Source organism: Synchiropus splendidus, chromosome 8 (assembly GCF_027744825.2).
Source record: "Synchiropus splendidus isolate RoL2022-P1 chromosome 8, RoL_Sspl_1.0, whole genome shotgun sequence".
In the NCBI taxonomy this organism is placed as follows: domain Eukaryota; kingdom Metazoa; phylum Chordata; class Actinopteri; order Syngnathiformes; family Callionymidae; genus Synchiropus; species Synchiropus splendidus.
Window position 1 is genome coordinate 15,391,498 of NC_071341.1, and position 23,533 is coordinate 15,415,030.

A 23,533-nucleotide genomic window follows, 5' to 3' on the forward strand; every position below is an offset into this window, starting at 1 on the left:
GTCAAGGCAAAGATGGTGGACTTCATAACATCGTCAAATGTTGTGTATTCTTCCTCCCGTGTTCCCCGCAGAGAAAGACGAGGACGGTGTGGTGAAGTCGAGGAAGAGCTACCGCTGCCAGACCGTCACGAGCCAAGCGCCAGAAACCGAACTGATCCTGGACGGAGAGGACGACGCCGCCAGCCTGCTGCAGGAGAAGGAGATGGACGGTAACCTGGGCGGTAGGTTCACACGCCTCTCTCACGGTCGGCCTGGGGTGTAGAATGCCAGGGCTTTGCTCGTGTTTTGGATTCCGTGAGTGAACGGGAACGTGCTAATGCTTCGCCTCAACCTCCTTTTGTCTTGCCAAGTGACCGGAGAAGGTATTTTCCAAAGATCAGAGAGTTGAGAGCCGAGCCAGGGAGCGAGTCATGTTCTCTGACATCCAATATCTCATCCACTACACAGTGTCTGTCTTTAATCAGGGACGTTTCAAGTGAAATACATGTAGCAAATTACACAGTTAAATGTTCAGCATCCAGATCAACAGCTTTCCTTCCTGTCGTAGAAGAGCTCTGCGGTTGTCTGAATGCAGCATTGTGAACAAAATTCCCCAAATTATCCTGCAACTAATGGACTTTAGAGGGTGTTAACTCCCCCAAACAGCATTGCAGCGACCTCTCAAACGGATGTTTGTGATCACAGATGTGCGTGAGTTTATCCTTCCATCTGAATATGATTCACATTGCGAAGACGCTTCCACTAAGCCTTGATGACAATATCTGTTTTATAACACTGTTTGCCTCTGAATCATCACGGTTGAGCTCTCGGAGCCAGAGCAACGCCGAGTGCTGAAATCCTCTCTAAGATCTCGCAGATGAATTTCGGAGGACGCCGCCAAACCTTCCTGTTTGCGTTCGGGTCGAGCAGGTAGCCAAAATGAGCTACACGGATCAAAACACAAAGCTAAAGTCATAGGCAGGTCGCCGTGGCAAACTGTGTTGCTTTAGAGTGGCGGTTTCAATCGGAATATTTGGGATTCGATGATAAATCTTTTGAGGTGTTTCAACTGTAAAGAGCCACACAATGTTGCAGTGCAACACCGCCGCACCCTTCTGGAGCCGAGGGTCTAGTCGCCGGTACCCTCAGGAACCTTCTGTTGTTGGGTCTGTTTGGAACTCAACTCAAAATTCTGATGTTCCAGTGACAGTTTTAATGTGACATTCTCTTCATCAGTCTGCTTTAGTAATTAATACTAAAATATACTCAATTAATTTCACCTCTTTTTTTTCCAAAATGAAACCCTTTCACCATTTACTTGTTTACCTTCACTTTTGGTTTTCACCACATTGTATGCATATTATGTTCTTACTAATTTTACCTTTTTTTAATTTACTTGAGTAATTTTATTGAGTTCAGGACCCAAAAATGCTTGAGACAAGATGGCGTCAAGTGAAGTAACTGGCAGTGAATTGGGGAGTGGCAGTGGTCAGCTTCCTCTTGTCTGCATCGCTGCATGGAAGGAGCAGAAATGTTTCTCCTCCCTTTTGCTTCTATTTCTCTGTGGAACGTCATCATTTTATGCATCTATTTCAGCTGCACAGTACTGCAGTTTCCTCTCATTCATGCCGCCTGCCACATCACCATCTTCCTGTCTAAACTGTATCTACAAATGACCAACCTTGTTTGCGGCTCAAAATAAACTGGCCGGTCAGTAGCATGAGAGTAGTTTCCTAGTAGTAATATCAGGATTAAGACACGGCATCCTCATCGGGATTGTCCTCCCAGGACTGTCTTCACTCCTGATGTGACCCAGATCCGTATTCTCAGAAGTTAAACCAAATATAATGTGATGGTGAGTCCGTACTTTGACCACTGTGGGAGCTGATTCTCATTATTTGGCGGCTCGATCGCTGCCTAATCTCAAGCATGAGCGGCCTTAATAAGCGATCCGGGACGTGATCCTAGTCAACAACAGTGCTCCTCCTGTCAGCCGTTGGTTCAGCGCCTGCCAAAAGGGGGGGGCGTCTGCAGCTCAAGGATCGAGGCAGTGGTGGTTACTGAACCTATGATTAGTTTGGCTCCCCTGCCGACAGTGAAAGGCCCTCTGCATGCACACAGCGTTTCACTGAGGGGGAGAAAGAGATCAGTCCCAGTCTCACATGACACTTCAGGCAAGAGGCAGTGGATGCGACCGCTCCGCCGGATCTCCGTCGGTGAAAACCCCCAGTGTGGTTCAGCAGCCACAACTGTAGTGATCTGACTTTATATAGACAATATGTGTTCGTTTGAGGTCCCAGTCAAAAGACTTGTTCCTGGAGTGGTGACATGTTGACAAAGAAAGAGTGGAACTACCACCATCTATTCATTCTCCCTCAGGAATCTCTTTCAAGTATTTACTTATGGCGGGTTTAGATGGTGGACTGGAGCAATAATTTGGCTCTATATTTGCTATTAACATCAAGAAATATTGAAAAAAAAAGGAAAGCTAGTGATGCTTTCATTTCTAACTAAACCCTTTAGACGCACACTCAGGAATATCGGTGATAAATATCGGCCCGAACATGAACATGTTTGAGTTTCAAGTGATCACATGCACCGCCTTCATTTGCATTTTCAATAAAAGCCGGACCGCACTGTAGCTCATGCACACTGTGGATCGGTGATGCTGCTTAATTTTATTATTCTTCTGCAAACATTATAAAGCCATATAGCCTAATTATGGAAGGATCCCTGAGGGGATTACTTCCTAATCCTCCCCCTCCCCGTGAGCACTGGAGGCTGGGCTTCAGCGCTGCAGGCAAGTGTGTGTGTGTGCAGCACTGTAGCCAGAACACACTCCACAGCCAAACACACCCTGCTGCTCTGTAGCCGGAATAAAAAAAAAGGCCATTTTCTTGTTATATTTTCACGATATGAATCCAGTGACACAGCCAGGATTCGTCCGCATGATCCATTGTTTTTCCGTGAATGTGTTAGCAACAATAAGAATCAGTTTTTAAAATCATTACTGCATGACGATGAAGTCAGCGCCACCTACAGTACAGGAGCACGAAGGCGGTGGTTGAGTGAGTGTGGTTATTAGAACAGCCTCATTCTGTGGTGGGACTCATCTGCAGATGTGCCGGAAGCACATTATTGAAATTATCGTTTTTTGCAAATAGTGTTGTTATTTTTCTCATGCAGCATTAAAGAGTAATGTTGTCTTTCTTTCTTTATTGTCTTATGTTGGAGTCCCAGCTTTCACCTGTGAAGTATTATAATAGCAATGATGTATATTATAAGGAAATATATATATTATTAATATATCGCAGTTGTATTGCATGGATTTTAAAGAAACTCAAAAGTTTTAATGTTTAAACTATTATATCTACTGATGTATTTTTGCTCATTGCATTGCAGCAGTGCTTGTATATTTTATTTTGACTTTATTCTATCGCTACTCCATCACAAAATGACCCACGTGCAGTGAAGTGCAACGCGTTTTTGTCAATATTATTAGATAGCATGACTGAGTAATTTTATTGTGGGAATTTTAGAATTGAATGTTTATTTTTGAATTTCGGGCACCTGGTGATTTCCCGGTCGTAAGAGCCTGGTGGCCGACAGCATCAACTGTACACAGAGGGAGAGAGAGAGCGATGGAGAGTCGCTGTGGGACCGGGGGCCCAAATCCACTTGTACTGCTGTAACACTATCGGCCGTAATTGGCTGAGGGTCGCAGATTAAGATGGATGAGACATTAAAGTGGCTCTTTGGAGTTGAAGGGATCGATAAATATCCGGAGAGGAGACAAATCACCGCTGCACGTGAGAACACGGAGGAGGAGAGGAGAGCAAGAGCCCTGTCAGCTGACCGCAGAGAAATAAAACCTTACAGAGAAATACAAATTTTAAAAAAGTGACTGTACATTGTGAAATAAAAAAAACGCGTTTATGTGTCTCCCGGTATTACTATTCATTACTATATATATATCTATATATATCTATATATATATATATATATATATATATATATATATATATATATATATATATATATATATATATATATATATATATATTATGAAGTGTACAACTTTTACATTATTTCTTAAAACGTGTTTTTAGTATTAATAATTTCTGTGTGGGTACTCGCAGGTCCTGTGGTTCTGAGCAGCCCGGCCCAGTTGGTGGCCCCGGTTCTGGTGGCCCGGGGGACCATGTCCATCACCACCACGGAGATCTACTTCGAGGTGGATGAGGATGACCCCGCCTTCAAGCATGTCGACGCCAAGGTGAGTCCGTTTTAATAACCACAATATCATCGTCTCATAAAATGGCGACTTATCCGCCATTTTTATATTCACGACCTGTTTGCGTTATGCCAGAAATTCAAAATGTTTCTCTTCATTTTGGTTATTTTCGAATCATTTATGGTGTCTTTGAGGTCACTGCCAGTGCAACATTTAGGCCGCGAATTTTATTTGTTTTAAAGAAAAACAGATTTAATTAGCCACATCCAGCTGTGGTGAGTGCGTGTCTCTTAAATAACAATTGAAGCGCCTAAACACACGTAACAAAACCATAATTGGACACAATATATATATATAACAACTCGTTTTATTAGCTCTTTAAATTAGATGAAAGACAGAAACAGATCACAGATGTTAATCCAGTGTATTCAAGTGCATTTTTTCTTCTCAATTAAAAACTGTAATATATAGATTTTATAATATACGTTATTTTTTTTCATCATGTTGGCCTAAAACACGAGTAATTTAAATAATAATTCAAGTAAAGTCGTTGGAATGTAGTTTCTTTTATAAAAACAAATCACCAAAACGCCCATTTAAAAAAAAGGGTTCGACTAGCACTGATGTATAAATAAAACTGTCGCTAAAAGAAATGCTGAGATTTGAACAGGTGTCACAGAACAACATTCACAATTTTCATACCACTGGAGTCACAAATGTATTTACAGTAGAAAAATGTACAGATGAGTGCGTTTTATTCTTTTTTTAGGGGGGTGATAATAATAAAAAAATAACGTCGGTTAATGGTAGCCAATAATTTAAATATTGACACGCGCGTAAAAGGTGCAAATGATGAGAAGGTCAACGTAGAAATAAGGACAGGAAAAGACAGCAGAGGAAACTCACAGAATGTGTCGGGAATATTTGTGTCCGTTTAGGCCTGTGAGCGGTCTTGTTTTACCTCTCAGAGTTTCTCCAAGCTTTTGGGGTTGGTGAGTATTTCTCTCGCCAGTCGCCAAGTCTGTTTGGCCGCGTTCTCTAGCGCCGAGTGGGGCTTTCCTTGGAAGAGGTCAAGGTTCGGGAGGAAGTAGTGCGGGCACCTCCGGCACTGCAAACAGGAAATCAGCTGCAATAGAATCCCGTTCAGACGGTCTCCCAGGCAGTTCTCGTCCCAGTCCGACTCCCGCGGGTGCTTCTCGCACTCGTAGGAAACCAAAGTCTTCATGTGGTAGTTGTTGAGCGGCTGGCCCGGCAGCTCCAGGTGCCGGTCCCGCAAAGCCTTGAGCACCGAGAGACACTTCTTCCTGCAGCCGCCCAGCAGCAGTCGGTTCTCGGCCTCGGCGAACTGCAGCACCCAGGCGTCGCTCTCCGCCGAACTCTGCTTCCCGTTCAACGAGTAGCACTCTTTGGATAAAAGGTTGAATCCCTCCGCCTTGACCTCCGCGACCCGGTTGGGCCCCGGCCACGGGATGTGCGGCAGGGGCCAGTGCGCCGCGCTCCGGGGCCAGATCCCGGTGCACTTGAAGGCGGGGGTGATCTGCACCACGTATCTGTCCCTGATGCGCAGCTTGACCTCGCTGGTGTCCGCCACCATCTTGACCACGTCTCTGTAGCTGCACTTGTCCACCGCTTGCGCCACCAGGGTCTGGAAGCGGGAGCGGATCTTGCGCGCGGAGAGGTACCCGGAGGCGGTGATGAACTCGACCCACAGGGACATGCTCCGTTTGCGGCCGTCGCTGAGCTTCAGCACGGCGCAGCCCGGCAGCGAGCCGTCATCCACGAAGTTGAAGACGCCCATCTGGTTGAGGTAGAGCACCACTTCGAACTCGGTGGGAGAGATGACCTCCAGCCCCTCGAAGCGGTTGTCCATCTCGCTGAGGGAGCTGATGAAGCGCGGCTCCTGGACCTCCACCTCCTTCAGGACGTCCGACACCACCTTGCACACCTCCCGGATGGTCTTGGAGATGGCCGCCTTCCGAGACTGGCATTTCTCGTTGTAGTATTTGTTGAGGTGGTAGACCAGCTTAGCCTGGGCGGCGATCATGTTCGGGCAGAGATCCGGATTGTAGACCGGAGTCTCGCAGTACGCCGACGGATCCAACGCGGCTGTTTGTACGGGAGCCAATTTTAGAGAAGAAAGAGAACGATCTAGACAGAAAAAAGGGGGTAAAATAGCGTGAGACGTGCTCAGAGCACCGCGGTCATGTCACAGCGTCGACTCTCTTTGCAGCTGCATTTGAGCTTTCTGTTGAAAAATCCTTGAAACGGTCAGGAAAAGTCCGCGTAATTGCGCAGCGTGGAGTGTGTTTGTGTGTGTGTGTGAGACGGTGTAGCCGCGCTGTTTTACCCCGCCACTCTCCCTCGCACACACACACACTTTTAAGGCAGGGGAGGGCTTGGTTCCGCGGTGTCCAATCACAGTACGGTGCGTCACCGTTTTATCGTCCTGCGCGAGCGTTATATCCAAGTCCAAAGCGAAGGTGGTTCTACACCTACATGCTTTGGAGAACAAAACCGTTTTACGGACGGCTGCTCCCGAGTCGGACTCCCGAGCCCGGGCTCCTGCAGGACAAGCGGCGGCTGCTGAGATTCCATTTCAAATGCATTTGTGTTCGATCAGCTCTTTACTTATTGTGGCTTTGCTTTTTCACATTTATCCAAAATGGATGCGGGTTTTTTTTTAATATTTAAATTAGCATTTTTTGCCTTTACTAAATGGAATTAATTAATGTTTATACTTTTATTGCAGCAAATATTTTGATGCAAACGTGTTCCTATTTATCAAAACTGTTTGTGTGTGTGTGTCTGTGAAGCACACGTGGTTTATCTAAATTTAGAAAACATGATATTCATGAAACTATTTTATATGCTTTTTTTAATCTATTGATTTCGTTGTTGTAAAACTAGTTTTATAAAAAAAAATATGTATTTGTTTTATTTAAATTGTTTTTTATTTGTATTTCACTGATATTGGTGCTTAAATATATAATATATGCTTAAATATAATATATGCTTAAATATATAGTAATGGTAATAAAGAAAACTACATTGGTATAAAACAATGGTACTTCTTCACTATTTAAATAGTGAAATAGTAACACTATTTAAATAGTGAAGAAGTAACACATTGAAATTGAAATAGTGAAGAAGTAACACTATTTAAATAGTGAAGAAGTAACACATTTGAAATGAAATAATTTGAGTTTTAATCTTATCTTACTGATATATTATCTATTTAATGAACTAATGAAAATAATAGCATTCTAGCATTTGATAAATGAAGTGAAATTTACACAATGCTTGTTTTCAATTTATTTTTATCTTCCTGCTACTTATTTCGAATTGTATTGGGTCCATTATATTAATATTCAGACAAATTTCCTCTCTAAATAGAACTGTATTATTTCCGTTGAGAAAAAGTTTCCGTTTCTGTAAAAATGTTCTTCTTTTGAACGACATTTCTGTGCCACGCGTGGCTTGGCCTTCGCGCCATAATTGACTGGAGTCCTATCGCGCCATGACGCATCTGAACTTGACTCCCGTCTCTGCTTCGGCGTCTAACTGTGGATGCGGCTTTGAACGCCACTTCAAAACGTTAACGACGCGCGGATCAGATGAAGAACATGAAGGCGTTTACGCTCATCCGGGCTCCAGTCAGAGGAGCATCGAGGAGACGTTATGAGGGCGCTCGTCAGCTGCAGCTCCCGCTGCACCGGGCTGCGTGAGGAGGACCCTGATGGATCAGTGACACCCATGATCATCAGCGTTTCAACGCGGTCAGCAGCTTCTGCTCCGCGGACGCTGGTTATTTACTGTTGCCAGGCAGAAACCACACCAAGGCGGCTTCAATTATCGCTCTCAAATGAGGCCGTTTGAATAGAAACGCCCTGAAATCCATACCTCAATACTGCATTACACCAATGTACACTCACTTTTCAAGCAATAAATCAAAGGTTTTCCACAAATATATTTACAGTAAAAAGAATCTTCATCTATTGAGCAGTTTGTTTCACAAATAAATAAATAATGAATAAATAAATAGTAGAAGAAAAACGTGTCATGACGATAAATATAATGAAAACATTTTTGACATAAAAAAAACAGCAATATTTATTATGAGGAAAATGCAAACTGTGGTGTGGATTTTAAAACACACAACATGAAAGTGCAATTTGCTTGATGCGTGATTCAGCAGCGTGACCAGCAGGGCCGGCCCTTCCAATAAGCGGACATGAAGTGTTTAAAACAAATGAGTCTGTTATGGTCACCGCTGTTGGGGAGTCGTGCAGTTACACACTCATCAATCGATGCTCATGGTTGTTGCCCAATTTGAGACTGGTTGGACACTTAATATTAATGTGAATTTTAGATAAAAATATTTAATGTTTTTTTTTTTGTTTGTTTTTTTTTTCGACAATATAGAAGTCAACTTAGATAATGCATTTTAAGGCCAATATCTTTTAGAATGATCAAACAGTCAGTGTCTATAAAGTCATAAATGTGCAGCACCAATATAAATATGAATATATGTACAAAAAGCAGGTCCAGTTCCTGAATGTATGACAGCTCCTGAACACTTGTAGTTGAGGTGAGGACTGAGATTGTGTCTTCCACTCTTGACACAACCCACCTGTGCGTCAGATGAGAACACAAGTAGGTGGTGGTCATGATGGCGTCACACCGCAGGGTGTAGTAAACAGTCAGTGGCACAAAGTGATCATTTGGAGACGTGGGTGCTAAATTATGCTGAGAGGATGTGATCGGAGGTCGTGGCGAGGCGAGAGGAAGCGGTGTACCTTTCCTCAGCAGGTACTTGTATCAAAGCCAGACCCACCAAGTCAGATACCTCTGAATCCAGTTGCACCTCTCCAGTTGGGCTCCAACCTTCTGGCCCTCAGCATAGCGTGATAGAAGCAGGAGGGGGGATTTTCATCCAGATTATCACCTCTTAATCTAAAGCATGTGGCTGCCAAGATCTGGCAACCTTCTTTGTAGTTCCAGCACTTGTCAGGTTGGGCCTGAGACAGTCCAATCCTCTTAGCCCGATTGTTGCCATTACAGCATTGCAAGCTCGGCTGCGCCTCTTGTTCTAATGGGCAGCTACAGCCTCTTCCACTGCGATACATAGACAGCCACTCCAGCAGACTTTTTTTTTCCCCCGAGCCGTCAAAATTCATGCACAATGGTGTAAATCACTACAATGACTTTAACGTCTTCCTCTATTCAGCACAAGCATGTGACCCGGATTTGAAGGCCTCTTTGTTTCCAGGGAATGTCACCATGTTTCCTCCTACATTTTATTTCTTCTCTGTTTTTTTTTTTCATTTGCAAGGCAAGAGTGGTTGTCCTGTTAGCGCGGCCTCATGAAGGGTCAGAGGCACTTTACTATACAGCGTGTGATTTCAGTTTCACGAAGCTATCGCTGCTCTGACGTGATGCATTTGATACAGCCCTTAGCTCTGTGTTATGAGGATTGATCATGCTGCTCATATTGCAGTGTCAAAGCCATGAGTGTGTGCATGCACTGCTTGGTTTATCCTGAGCCTGACTCTCAGGAACCATTTAAAAATGGTTGCAATGTTTCTCTTCTTCATAAAACTTGTGAAAATAGCATTTTGTCTGTCAGTGCACCTCAGCTAAAATGAAATTCAGAGTTTAATGAAGATATTTCAAGTAGTGCTGTCAATAGATCCTTTATTTTTATTCTCAATTCATCGCACTAAAGCAGAGATTAATGACAAATATATCACACATTTTGTATCTGTTCTAAATGTAACTGAAAGGAAGATGTTATCAACACCAGAGTGACCAACAATGTTTTGCTTTTAGCATGTTGTTGAGCCTCTTCAGAGCCTCTGAGGTTGTTCTGAAGAATGTTCTTGACAGTATCTGTTATGTTGGAGTAAACCAATGTTTGCATGAGGAAAACGATAACATCTTCCTTTAGGTTACATTTGGAACAGATACAAAATGCGTGATTTGTTTGCCATGAATCGCGGGTTACCTCGGCTTCACTGTGGTTCATTGAGATTAAGATATTAACAGTGACTTTCCAGGGTGTCCCCCACCTTTCGCCCTGGTAAGGACAGTGGAGGAAAATAAATTAAAACTGTAAACAAAGAATCAATACTGTCTTGGATTCATTACTTCATTATAGTGCTGAGGTATTAGAATTATGACAATAATTGAAATGTCCATATCATGTTGTCACTCTAACAGAGGATCAGCCTTAAGCATGTATATGTTTACACACTTGTGTGTGACCCCCCTTTGACCAGCCGTGTTGAGCCATTGTTCAAGTGGAGCTGCACCTTGAGAAGCAGTCAGTTGCTCACAGCAAGAGGAGTTTGTTTGTTGTTGTTTGTGCTTCCTCATGCGTGTGTTGCTTTACTCCAGGCACTCTGTTTTCCTCCCATCGTTTTTGGTTTTGATTTTTTTTTTCCATATTATTTCAGAATCAGAATCAGATTTATTGCCATGGTCAACTAGGAAAGTGCTTTGGAAAATGTGCTGTCAAAAATAAAATAAAATAAAAAGGACTGACCACAAATGCATCAGAAAGAAGCTGTTCCTGTGACGGGAGGTTCTGGTCTGGATCGAGGGAGGGAACAAGATGGGATAGACTAACAGGAAGTTCAAAAACTACGGAAACTATGAATTAAAAATGAATGCGTACCGCAAGTGAATTGATACATTTATTTATCCATAGTTTTACATTACAGGGAGTCAGTCATTTCCCTTACACATACATGCTGGTTCAATGATATGATCTGGTCATAATGTTTGAAATGAATCTGGTCGGCAGCCCGACAAGAGGAGAGTATTTTCTGAAATAATCCCATTAGCAAAGATAAAACATCCAACACTGCCTTGAGTTGTAAAATGGAGGGACCGGAAGGCAGCAGCTAGCCTCGGCGCTAATGTGCAGATTAGTCAAAGTGGACCTAATAGGATGACACATTTGTGTATAAATCAGATTAAAAGCAATGACGTGTGAAAGATGTGTGACATTAACTCGAGCAGTCAAACTGTGAGAAATAATATCATCTCGCCGGATGGCCGCCACTCACGCCGACACGTTCCCCGATAATGTTATTTGTCAGAAGAGGAGATTGTCATCGGGGGTTTTTAATAACGGGCCTTTATTATTCCGGGCAATATGGCGTCTCGGCGGGAGGCCGGGTAATTCCGCAGACCCCCTTCGGATGGAGTCCGTTCATTTGTTTTATGCTCTGCGGTGAATTAGCGAGCCTTCACCAGGACGAGTCAGAAAGCTGCGGCGCTGTCGGCCCCGAGGCTGCTCGCCGGCCCGTCTGTGACGTCACTCGCCGCACGGCACAGACAAAGAGACCAAGTTATCGGCGTGGTGGAAATAATCTGGAGACAGTGAGGAAGTGCGTAGATTAAGGACTGTAATAGATTGTCTCAGCTTGGTGTGGCCCTTGACCCCTCCCCTCTGCAATATGGTACGCTTGTCAGCCTCGGTGATGAATGACGTGCATCTATTTGCATGAGTTTAGCATGAATACTCCTTATTTTGGCTTAAATGTTGCCGCACAGCACAGAGGCTCAGTTGAGTTCTTCACACGCTTTATGGGTTCGTGAGCAGTTTTCCTCTGGTGTATTAGTCGTGTAGCTCTGCAGTTTTAACCAGCAAACGTTGCATGCAACCATTTCATTTGCTGACTTGATCTGATACGATTATGTGGACGGAGATATGGGTGTCGATACATGTTGTGCTAATGGCTACTTTTGAAAACGTTCCATCCATCATCCTGAGCCCGCCTGTTTAGCCGAGGTCAGGTGGCGGGGGCAGCAGTAAGAGGTCGATGTTTGGCTCCCTCTTGAAACGTCTCCTGTGCTTCAGAGTTTTGAAGAGATGTTTCAAGTTTTGTTTTGATGATACACAGCTGTGATGTTTATTTCAACCCCATATTTCAACATGCAACCCAACTTTTTGTCCGAGAGAAGGGACCAGAAAAGCGCTTTCACCACGTCACATTGTGGACTCGCTAGCTATTCCACCTTGCTTATGGGAATCTACATAGAAATGACTGCTCTGGGTTTAATATATAGAAGTTTTCAGTAGTTTTCTTAAGTATTTCATTATAATCACAACTAAAATAAAACTTACTTCACTTTGTATGTTGTTTTTGTCATGTTTAATCACAACAAACTTTTTTTTTTTTTTTTTAATTATCGGCCATCTTTCTGAGCAACTGTATTCTAATGCAGCATATTGTTTCCCTAATTCAACTTACAGGGGTTGGACAAAATAATAGAAACACCTACATGCTAAAAAAGCTTGAAGGTGTTTCCCTTAAAAAAAAAAAAACAATTATAAATAATAAAAAGCAACAATCTGAATGGTTTGATTTTAGTTGATCTTATTATTATATTCCGGAGAAAATAAAGTCACATGTTCGACATGAACGTCAGCAATTCGACAGCATATTAATCTTCATATCTGCAAGATGTCTCCCAACCGAAGGTGGGCGCTGTCATCATCTGCCCACTGACCCCCGTGATGCTGGTCCTCACTTCTCCCCGCGGCTCCAGTTGGGGCAGAAGCCCCTCAGATCCCAGGCAGCGCCGCTTCTTCCTGCCACCAAACCCGGCGTTGTCGAAGTAGGGATATAGGTTGTTGTCTGAGAAATTAGGAGATGCGGCATAAATAAGGAATGAAGGGTTCATAATTGCCAGTCGTGGAGATCTAAGGTGCCGGGTGCCGACTGTCAGAGTCGGGCTAATGATGACAAATGTCTCTCCATGCAGATGGCAGCAGCAGTGCAGCTCCGGGAGCAGAGTTGCCTAATAAGAGAAAGCCAGTGTGCAGGGATTTAATGACCTACATGGAAGCAAACGCCTCTGATGGACCTTTGAATTACGCTGGAGCCACAGTAAGTGGTCTCCAGAAGGTTAACAGCCCTTTATCCTCATGGAAACTTATTGCCTTTATGCAAACATTCTTAGAAGATGCAGACACACGGGACGATCCGGAGATGTTTTTCATGTTTCAATCGACGTCTACATAGTTTTTGGAGAGTTAGTGCCAGTATTTCATTGATGGTTTGTCTCCAAAGTAGTTTTCCTTAAATTTAAGTTTCTTTCTCAGATACAAGATTCAGAGCCAGGCAGCTGCTAGTGTTCAGCTTGGCTAAAGGTTTAAAGTTCTAATCTTTAATTTATTTATAAGAATGTAAAACTGCATGCCTTATTCTGAAACAAGTTTATTTATTTGCCGTAAATGATCTTATTGTTGGCGCTATAACATCATCAGAGTAAGAATAGATGTCAAAAGTCTGACTAGCAAGAAAATCGCTGTTGCTCTTCCGTGTTTTCAGTTACACAAATGTAGTAAAGGGCTCAAACCGACGTCTGCGCGCTGCATTTTAACCACCTCGGTAGCCGACGGCCGTAAATCTGATTTCACTTACTGCGTCAAGCGGCTCATGCTAATAAAAGAGCAAACCCGGAGTGTTGCCCGGCCAGATTTCCCCAATTTGTTGCATGAATAGCTTTTGAAAGGGGCTCCCTCTTTTGTACAAAGGGAGTCTCGTCTTTGTTTGGTTTCGCCCCATCTGTGTCATCTGGTGGTCTGTGCGAGAGGGTGGTGTCTCCCGAGCTCCCCAGTGGCGCTGCCAGTTGTTTTATGGACTTGGTGGAGTGGTGCGGGGAGTTCATAAGTTGGCCGGCCCATTGTGCGCCCAGCCCAGCTGACACGTGTCAAGCATATTGACAGGCCATTTCCATTAATGAATCCAAGGAGTCTGCCTTGTTTCATTGTGTGATTTATCACCTTTTTGTCGTGCTACAGGCTGCGGGTTAACTCTGCCCTGCCTGCCTGCCTGCCTGAAGCGGGGGGATGAGAAGTTGATTTAACCGTGGTCACCTTAACACGACTTCGTCTCACCGTGCTGACGGAAACATTAGGACTCATGCTGCGGAGATGAGATTGTTATCGCGAGAATCTTGTTTTTAAAGAAGAAGCTAAAGGGCAGACTCATGAAAAATGAATGAGAGAATGCTTCATATGAAGAAGAAAAACCCTGCGTTTTAATTGTGATAATAAAGTAGTACTAAGTAATTGGAAAAATTATCATGAAAAACGAACTGAAAATTCTGCTTACGAAAGCTGTAGATCAAAGAAAAAGGAAATGAAAATAATTGTACACCTTTTCAGGAGGACATTTTGAACCCACACATTTCTCAAATATTCAAATCATCATATTTGTCCATTTAGGAAGTACATGCTTTAAATAGTAAAATTAATTTAATGCTTTTTTCCAATGCTTTTTAAACAGTGTCGTCGTCTACCACCGGGTGAAAGTCTCGCATGCTCATGGCTTCCACATCACCAGTGTTTCACCAACTAAACTCTCCAGTCGGCCGCTGTGTTGGCCTCATTGACTGGACACTGCTCGGTCGAGAGGAGTGTTGTTGCATTCATACGTGAAGCTAAAGCGATCCACTGAAACAAATGGTGCAAGACAGTCCGTTGAGCCCAACAACCCTTGTAGATTGTATTAGTTTAGGAAAAGGAATGATTTAATTCAGAACAACCACGTTTCAAAACAGATAAAATATGTTCAGTAAACACATTAACCTCGTAGCCACTGTTTGTTTATTAAGTTGTAGGAGCAGTGCAATGCCTTACAGTGTTAAACTACCTGTAGTTTGTTTCCCAAAACATGATTTATTGCTGTTGAAAAGACAAACCCAAATGAGCTGCGGTTTTTTTCCCCAAAATGTCCTTGTTGGACACTTATCTAAAGACAAGTGACTGACTGATTCAGTTCAAAGGTCCCATCAGAAGCGGACACACATGCACCATGAACATCCTCAAACATCAGGAGAGCATTGTGATTTGTCTTTTCTTCCAAGTTCACAGCAACATCCACTCACATTACCCCCCCCCCCACTCCAATCCACTGCTGCCACATGGAAGCCACTTCTGCTCACCCCCGTTTTTATGCCGCTGTCACCCTCCTTTCAACATGGAGGAGATGAAGGGGAGGTGAAAGGGATAGGAAGGAGGCTCACCCTGAGCGGATGCGAGACAAAGATGGCAGCAGAGACATTTTGTCTACTCCCATTAGTTCTGGTGATGCTGAGTTGCGCTGAATATTAGGCTGTTACTGGAAAAAGCCACACCGTTTGGAGCACAGACGGGGGAAGCGTGTCACAGTCACATCCAGCCCACCTCATTTCCATCTTCCACGCTGAAAGAGAGGGACATATGGAGCAAATGCCAATTGCTTATTTTACACGGTAATTACCACCCTCAAACCGCGTTACATGGTAGGTGTGACACCGCTCGGCTCCGGATGGAATGGCGAAACATCCCCGCAAATCTGCGAGAGCGCCATGTTTTTGCATGGAAAACTGTTCGGCAAACACTGTAGAAAAGTGTTACTCCACATGTAACTGACAAGCTGGCGGTAAACCAGCAATATTTTAAGGCTAACGTAGATTATTTGGACGTCAAAGTTCGGGTTTGGAGCTGAACCTTCATTGACTGACCGTTGTACAGTTCAGAGTTGTGAGGAATCTGGGGTTTGATAGCAGCCTGGGTGTCCACTACCACGGTGTAATATGTTGTTGTTGTTGTTGGGAAAAGTGGACTTTTGAGTCCCATACCGACGCCGAAGGCAGCCTTCAGCGTGGCATGTCGACGCATCGTTTCAAAGGAGTTGAAAGGTCCAAGTATTTGTCAAGAGGAGCCCTCTGAAGTGAAGTTTCCAAGTGAAAGCAACAGCCTTCATCTGACCCCCCTGAGTCTCTGTGTTTAGCTTGACAAGTCTGCGGTTAATATCTGAAGTCGTGTGGGTGAAAAAACAACCTCCTTCTCTGCATACCAATTACAGAGAATGGAGGGTGGCAAAACAACCCCACTAAGCACAGTCATTATTAGGAATAACATCATCACAATCATTAGAAAAATATCTCATTAAGAAGGAGAATGAGAGACGGGGGAGAATTAATGGCAGACAGGTGTACAACACCGCGCAATTATGGAACCTGAAATGAGCTCATTGCCTGCAGGCGGAAGGGAAGGATGCGAGTGACGGGCCGTGAGTGTGGTGGGGGCTGGTTCCAGGAGTGGGAGACTCGCTGGCGAGAAAAAAAAAAAAGAAGGAAGGAATTGCAAATAAGCAAACAAAAATGTCTTAAATGTGTAAATTAGGGAGAAAAAAAATAAGAGGCAAAGCAGCTTTTCCCTGCAGACTGGTGCCTTAGATGAGAAGGGAGCAGTGAAACGTGATCAAGGGGAGCCGTGGAGCGGTGCGGCAGGCGTCAAGATGAGCACTCAGCCAGCCAGTGGCAGCTTCTCCTTTTCCAGTCAATCATTCATTACGGAGCCAAGCGCCGTGGAGGAGTGCCTCCTCTTTCTGACCTATCATATTACTGCCTCTGTAAACTCCTAATCCCTGCTTTGCTTAGATGGTGTCAACAGCCCACATGCTCTCGCCCAGCCCTGCCAGGACCCCACCGAAACTGACACGCCGAGAAAACCATTTGAAATCTAACAGGCCAGAACAGCACATCTTCATTAATGGCCTTCTTTCATCTCCCTGTTTTTTGACCATACATTTCTCTCACCTCGTTCCCGAGCTTCTGCCCGGATCATTTTGGCTTTCTTTCCGCAGAGTAGCGGGCTAAGTCTTTCAAAAGTGCAGCTCTTCAATCTTTCATGGAGCTGCCCGCTTGCTTCTGCCTGGAGGCAGTTTCCAGAGCAGGTGGAAGCCTGGAGGCAGAAACCTGCGTGTCAGCACTTTCTCCGTCCGTCATGACTCTTTCATGGGGAGCCCGTCAACTCTGCCGCTCTAATAGAGCCCAGTGAGAGCTCCGCTGTAATGAGTTCAACAGATGAAAGCCCAGCAGGACCAAAGCAACTTGAAATGCACGTCCACACACAACAACAGAGAGCAATTCGGGGGTTCAGCCAGCCTCACTTGGGGAGACAAAGGAATCTGAGGCAGGTCAGTGCTGGCAAAGGCCGCTCAGCTCAGAAATGCACCAAACAAAAAAGCCTGAATGGACTCCTGTCCAGGTCGACCTACAGAGTCGGCGGTTTCACAAGCTGCAAAAGACAAACAAGTAGGGACGATTGGAGGAGCGACGATACTGCAACAACTGCATCCATTCACTCGGCTTAGGCCTCTATGGGAATCACATGAAAATACTGTAGCTTCGTTGGTGACGTGTGCTCCATTACGCTGCGCAACTTTGGAATTAGACACAATAAACATCTGTTTTTAACAGAGCAATATACTAATACTGGACTGGGCCCTTTACAAAAAAGGATAGAGTCGTCTCTACTTCTTATGGAGGCTCAGGTCCTTCAACATCTGCGGGGGGATGTTTTATGAGTCGGTGGTGTCCAGTGCCATTCTGTTCGCTGTGGTTTGTGAGGGCTGCAGATTAACGGAGGTGGACACTAAGAGACTCAACAGACTCATCCGCAAAGCTGGTGATGTGGTGGGGGTGAATCTGGACTCCTTGGAGATGGTTATGGAGAGAAGTATGCTCCTGAAACTAAGGAGCATCCTGGACAACATCAGCCACCCCCTCCATCAGCTCCTAGTCCAAGACAAAAGCACACGGACCAACAGACTGAGACTACCCATCTGAAAGGCCGAGCACCACAGGAGGTCCTTTCTACCTGTGGTAATAAAACTGTACAATTCATCCCTGAAAAATTTACATTGAAAGATTCTTTAGCGCGATATTCTGTTCTTTCTGATCTTTTGTATAGCTTTTTGCACTTTATATTTCTTTTTCATTTTATTGCGATAATTTTTGTACAGAGCATGTTATGAACAGAATTTCCCTCAGGATTAAGTAAGTTTTCGGATTCTGATATTAAACGATAACATCATTTCTCCTGAGGGTGTGACATAAGAGTATATGCAGCACTGCCTAGTACGCCTTCAAAACCCTTCCTTAATTCTGCCAAGAAGTTTCGTCGTCTCAACAATAGCTAGTCTCTTCCCAAATGCAGAACATTGTCCAGTCTTCAGCGGGTGTGAAACCAATAATGGGTGGGTCAGGCAGATGCACCAGCTCAGTTGCTTCACAATTCTGTTAATATATTCATGTTTCTTCTACTCTATACAGACTATAATGCAGGTTTAAACCCGGTGATCGATTTTGTTTAGTTCTGTCTTCTGTACCAAAAAGCGGATTGTTCGGAGGTTTGATGATTCAGGGCTGATACGAGCACAGGAGCGACTTGAAGTAGACGCACTGCTCCTCCGCTTGAAGAGAAGCCAGTTGTGGAAATCTAGGGCATGTCCAACTGGAAGGAGGCCCTGAAGCAGACCTGGGACATGTTGAGAGAGCCTGTTTCTTGGTGGATCTGTTCGGCATTGGTCTCTAGGCCCAAAGGTTTTGTGTGGAGAGGAGGGGCAGGGAGCATGTTGAATGAAAAAAGTGTTCAAGTAGCGGACAAAAGAAGAGGTGGAAGGCAAGTGATTCATGGATGTTATAAAGGAGGGGATGAGGAGGATGGCCATGACCAGGGGACTTTCTGTAGCAGCCCCTGACTGGAAACAGACTGGGAAGCAGAGGGTAGAGGAAGTTTCCCAACTTCAGCTAAGCCAAAGTCAATTCCGTTTCATACTTGATGACAAAACACAGTCGTAGAATCTCCTCATGCTCAGAACGGATGCCTGGATGGAGTCGTGGACACTTCAAGTGTCTTAAAACAATTCAACCCACTCAGGTTTAGAATGAAACACGTTCAGAATGTGGGCTATGAAGTTGAAGGGATTCAGCACTTACAGTGAATGTGTTACGAAGAAAACATGAGTCCTCAGTTAAAGCCTCCTCCCTGCGACGCTGAGGTCCACTTCGGATCCTCACGTACGGACCGTGTTGCCATGTTTTGGACTGCGATCAAGCCACCTCAAGCATATTCTCTCCCACTCAGGATGGTCGTGGAGTCGAGGAACAGTGCTGAAGGGTCTGGTCACTTATGAATAGGAATTCTCTCGTGTCGCCACTTTAAGACCATTGCAAGTGTGAAAGGCCGCACAATGGCCTGCTCCGGTCTTTGTCTCACTCCTTCACTCGCGCTGTGTGAAAACCAAATACTGCTTTGCCTGGAAGGCGAAGGTGAGAGGTTCGGCGTATGAAAACTGAAAAGTTTCCCGTCACTTGATTCTAAATGTTATTGTTGTGGAATCGACAAACTGCTGCAGGCAGCGCCATTGAAAAACCCCCTTCTGAATGAGCTGTGTTGAATTTCCTCCATTGCACCTCTCAATCCAATTAAGGGTTGAACAAGGGTCATGCACCGGGACTTCACGCTGCTGCACTGCCTCTTTCAACTGTTGGTAGGACCCCAACTAGCCCGAGTGTTTGGACTAGCGTGACTCCATGGTTTTCCACGTGGTTCCCATTATCAAATCTCCCTCTTATTTCTCATTAAATGCTGCAATTGGATGTTAAATTACCTCCTATTTCAGTAATTATTGGGAGAACTTAGATTTTCCTCTCCCTGCAAACACTTTCCTTTTGTGGGGACCGTATTATTAGATGGACACATGAATCACCACGGCAGCTCGGTTTAGTCCAACGATTCCTGAAAATGGTTTTAATTGATTCCCATTCATCGGGATGTTGGGGTGTTTTTCTTTCCAAGTAGCTTGGTTCGGTTTGAATCGGTTGCTGAGCTCTTTTCAAATGGTAATACTGAAAAATATATCACCCAAAGATACAAGCTTTCAAAACGTAGAGGTCGTCTGCGTGAGACTCAAAGTAGTAGTAGCTTCTCTTCCACTGACTGGTGGCTGATTCCCAGCATCTTCAGCTGGGTGGAGGCCAGGGTCAGACCCAGGACATGCTGGAGGAATAGTCTCCCAGTGAACCTTGGAACACCTTGTTTTTCCCCCCAAAAAAAGCTGCACGTTCATCGGAAGACGGACGTCAGAAATCTTTACTTTATTTGATGCCACAAATGGCTCTTCGGCATTAGTGGCACTGAAGTAACTTGAAGTAACCAAAGAGATGCAAGTATTTCAAGATGAACTGAAGAACAGAAGTGAATTATAATGCAATGTTCCACCTTGTGAGCCCACTCGGTTCGACATTAGTATCATCACGTTTTCAAAACCATACCGCCATATTTAATTTTGGTTCCTATCAAGCAAGACGGATGACTTTCATGTGCTGTCAAGCTAAGTGGCTCACGTTCTCAAGCTCCACATGCAACCTCATAATCGCAGGTCGAACCACTTTCAAGTGCTTCACTGACCTCCAGTTGCCAGTTTGTTTATCGCCTCTTTCGCTAACCTTTATGCTGAAAACTGTTTATGGAGATAACACAAGTGCAAAGAAGTTTTGCTTCCCTGGCACATATGTATCCAGAATTCATTGTTCGACCTCCTGGACCGAGGCGGCGGATATGAAGTGTGGACATCAGCAGCCTGTATTGATCCCTCAGCTCCTGGCGCAGAAAGAAAACCAGCTTAAAGGGCTGGAGACGTGGACACATTCAGCTTTTGTTGCGGCGTTCACATGCCAGAGATCCGTGAGTGTCTTGACAGCCGTTTAACTCCACACGACCTGTTTCTCAAGTGCCATCGTACGGCTGCTCTTGAATCCTGTTAGAAGCCATAATTACAATTCATGCACTCCCTGTGCTCCTTTGAAGAGGCATTAAGTGAGCGCACAGAGGGGTGCGGAGGAAGACGGAGACCCCATACTGCCTGAATGCTGAGGTCGGCATCCTCACACTGGCTGAATAGCAAATGGCCTGAATATGACGCTCTGCAGGTGAAAGTGTTTATATATTATGACACATATTTTCAAAGTGTGCAAGCCGCTCGCGAAGTGAAGCACATTCAAAGCCATTGACAAGAAAGGCTGAGCCTAATGCTAATAGGTGCTTTAGTAATTTCAGAGTTTTCATAGCTTAATCCCTTCTGAAAAGCTCGGGAGAAGAAAGGCTGCAAATGGCCCTCAGCATTAATTTGATGTGACTTCTGTACAATAAGGGCTGTGGATCCCAGAAGCCCGTTTTCAAGCGTCACCTTCTTTCATCATCCTCAGCCCTTGGAACTTTTGTGTTTCAGCAAACCCAGGCTGTAAGCCTCTTTGGAATTCTGTCTTTATAACGCCTGGTTTAAGACCATTATTACACCATGTTCCAGGCAGAAGAGCTCATGCAAACAGAGGAGCTGCCCCTCTATTGTGAAGACTCAAATTGATTTTGTTGAATCCGATCAAAACACACATATTGAACGGCTCATTTACCCCATTTGAAATTGAATATTTGCGACGGCAAGTAAGACTTCTGCGTTCCATTTTTAACTTTTCATGTCCTCGGATGTAGCTGGAGAAATGCAGGAATATCTCCCTGTGCTTTATTGCATCAGATGTGAGTGTTGTATTGTTCCAAAGCAATAACAATGAAGAGCAACTCAATTGTATCTGAAAACACTCTCGGGCTTCAGCCATCCATCCCTTAGTGCTGTGGCAATCACCCCAACATTCGGTGTCCTGTCAGGTTGTGAGTCGAATTCTTTTCAATTTATGAAACTCAAGCGTGCAACCTGAACTCACTGAGCCTTGACTTGTAAGTGTGTGAAGGTCTTGTTTGGTGTTTAAGGCTGTGTCGCATCTCTCACCCTAACACTTGGTTTTGCACGTTCACTTGTCAGTGTAGTGTGTCCCAATACTCCTAAGACCGAGGACACTCGCCCTACACCACTTGAAATGATCCCTTCAAACCGAGGGAGCTCCGGGAGGGAGCTGACTTGAAACCAAGTGGGTTACCAAGTACTAGGATACCAAAGTGCTTTATGTGAGAGCAGTGTTGGATTGGACAACAGGGACAGTTTAGTCACATGGACTACTACTTCTTTCTCTGGTATCATACGTTAGCGAGCCAAATGGTCTTCTGTGTCCGACAACAATATGTACAACATGTAGGTACAACAGTATGTTTTTATTTCTTCTTAACAAACAACAGTCGGCTAGCATCCAGGCTAACGTTAACATCGTCTAACAGATCTATCACCGCAACATAGCGGCAAAGCCGACTTCGGCTCCGCCCACTTCTTCTCTATTAGTTCACCAAACCAAGTGAGATTATCAGCGCCGATGCGAGAGGTTGCAATAGGTTTTCATTTTCAAAACATCTCCAACACTGGGTATGCAGTAAACAACGTGTACGCGTGACGTCATGAAGTGTCAGTCACTTCACTTTGTCGCTTGATAGTGGAGCGCACTCCAAACCAACCTAGTGTTAGGGTGAGAAGTGGGACTCAGCCTTGGTCTTGCTAGCCTGAGGTGTTGTGCCGTGAGCTGTACACATCCGATCCAATCCTCCAGATGATACTGAAGGACTCTTCAACAGAACCTCACCTGAGCAAGGACGAATGTTTGGTGGCTTCCTGTCGTGGAAGAGTCTGCAATAGTGTTAGCTTACCATGGTGGACCAAAGGTATGAGAAAGACAAACTAGTCCGAAGACGACTGTTATAGTCCAACACAGCCACTAATGAGTCACACTTTTTCTCACGTCCTCTAATGCTCGAGAGCAGATGTAGGGTCTCAGTGTCAGAAACCCTGGGCCTGATCGACGCAGAAGGCCAGTTGCATGTCCACTTATGAAGAACATGTGAGCGAGATTGATTCATTCATCATGATCATGGTCGTCATTTCCAGCGCGAGCTGTGGTCGGCAGATTGGATTCTCCTCTTGTTTTAATCATGTTGTTTTGCAGAGATGAAGTGCATTTGTTTTCCATTGTTGCTGTGAGCTTCCACAGACCCCTCGCAGTCTTCTCATCCTCCGTCTGCCTGAGAAAGACGAGTGAACTCTGGGACATCTGTGAGAAGCATAGAAGTATTTTTTTTTGTCTGCTGCAGACGAGGGATTTGGTTTCTCTTTTCAAAGAAAGGATGCGCCTCAGGAAAGTGTCTGCTGCATCGCAGCCTTTCTGCAACACTTTCTCGACAATTATAGATTAAAAAAATGCTGCTACAGTTTTGAGGAAAGCCTTTGTGTCTTTTTGTTTGGAACAAAACCCAGGAGAGAGTCGGTGGGCGCGGCAGTGACCCTGGAGGAAACATTCATATGCCCTAATATTAATCTAATATATGCAAGCAGCTTATCAGGAGCTGTTGGCTTTGGCCTGAGATCAGAAGGTCCTGGAGTCTCACTGGACAACAGCTAGACCGTCGCTGGAGCAAAACCCTCTGTGTGACTTCGCAGTGTATGGCAAATACTTTGTTAAGAGCGAACTCATTTGATATCATTTTCAAAATTCTGCCAAGGTTATATTCAGTAACCCCCAGTTGGTCCTGCC

At 44.5% G+C, this 23,533-nt stretch overlaps 2 protein-coding genes across 9 annotated transcripts in view; one reads left to right on the top strand and one right to left on the bottom strand.

The window, feature by feature from the left end:
- Positions 1-23,533, top strand: part of nbeab (neurobeachin b) — a 223,080-nt gene that overhangs the window by 154,517 nt on the left and 45,030 nt on the right. For all 8 annotated transcript variants that reach the window (XM_053872361.1, XM_053872359.1, XM_053872362.1 and 5 more), the window contains 2 exons: positions 72-221; positions 4,119-4,255. In XM_053872361.1, the coding sequence (XP_053728336.1) occupies positions 72-221; positions 4,119-4,255 (287 nt within the window). The remainder of the gene's footprint in view (positions 1-71; positions 222-4,118; positions 4,256-23,533) is intronic.
- On the bottom strand, positions 4,563-6,574 carry mab21l1 (mab-21-like 1). Its single transcript, XM_053872372.1, has one exon. It carries the CDS (start codon positions 6,255-6,257, stop codon positions 5,178-5,180), a length of 1,080 nt encoding a protein of 359 aa, XP_053728347.1. The 5' UTR covers positions 6,258-6,574; the 3' UTR covers positions 4,563-5,177.

What these genes read in the sequence shown, in the direction of transcription:
- mab21l1 (XM_053872372.1), bottom strand. Translation starts at nt 6,257, where the DNA reads ATGATCGCCGCCCAGGCTAAGCTGGTCTACCACCTCAACAAATACTAC.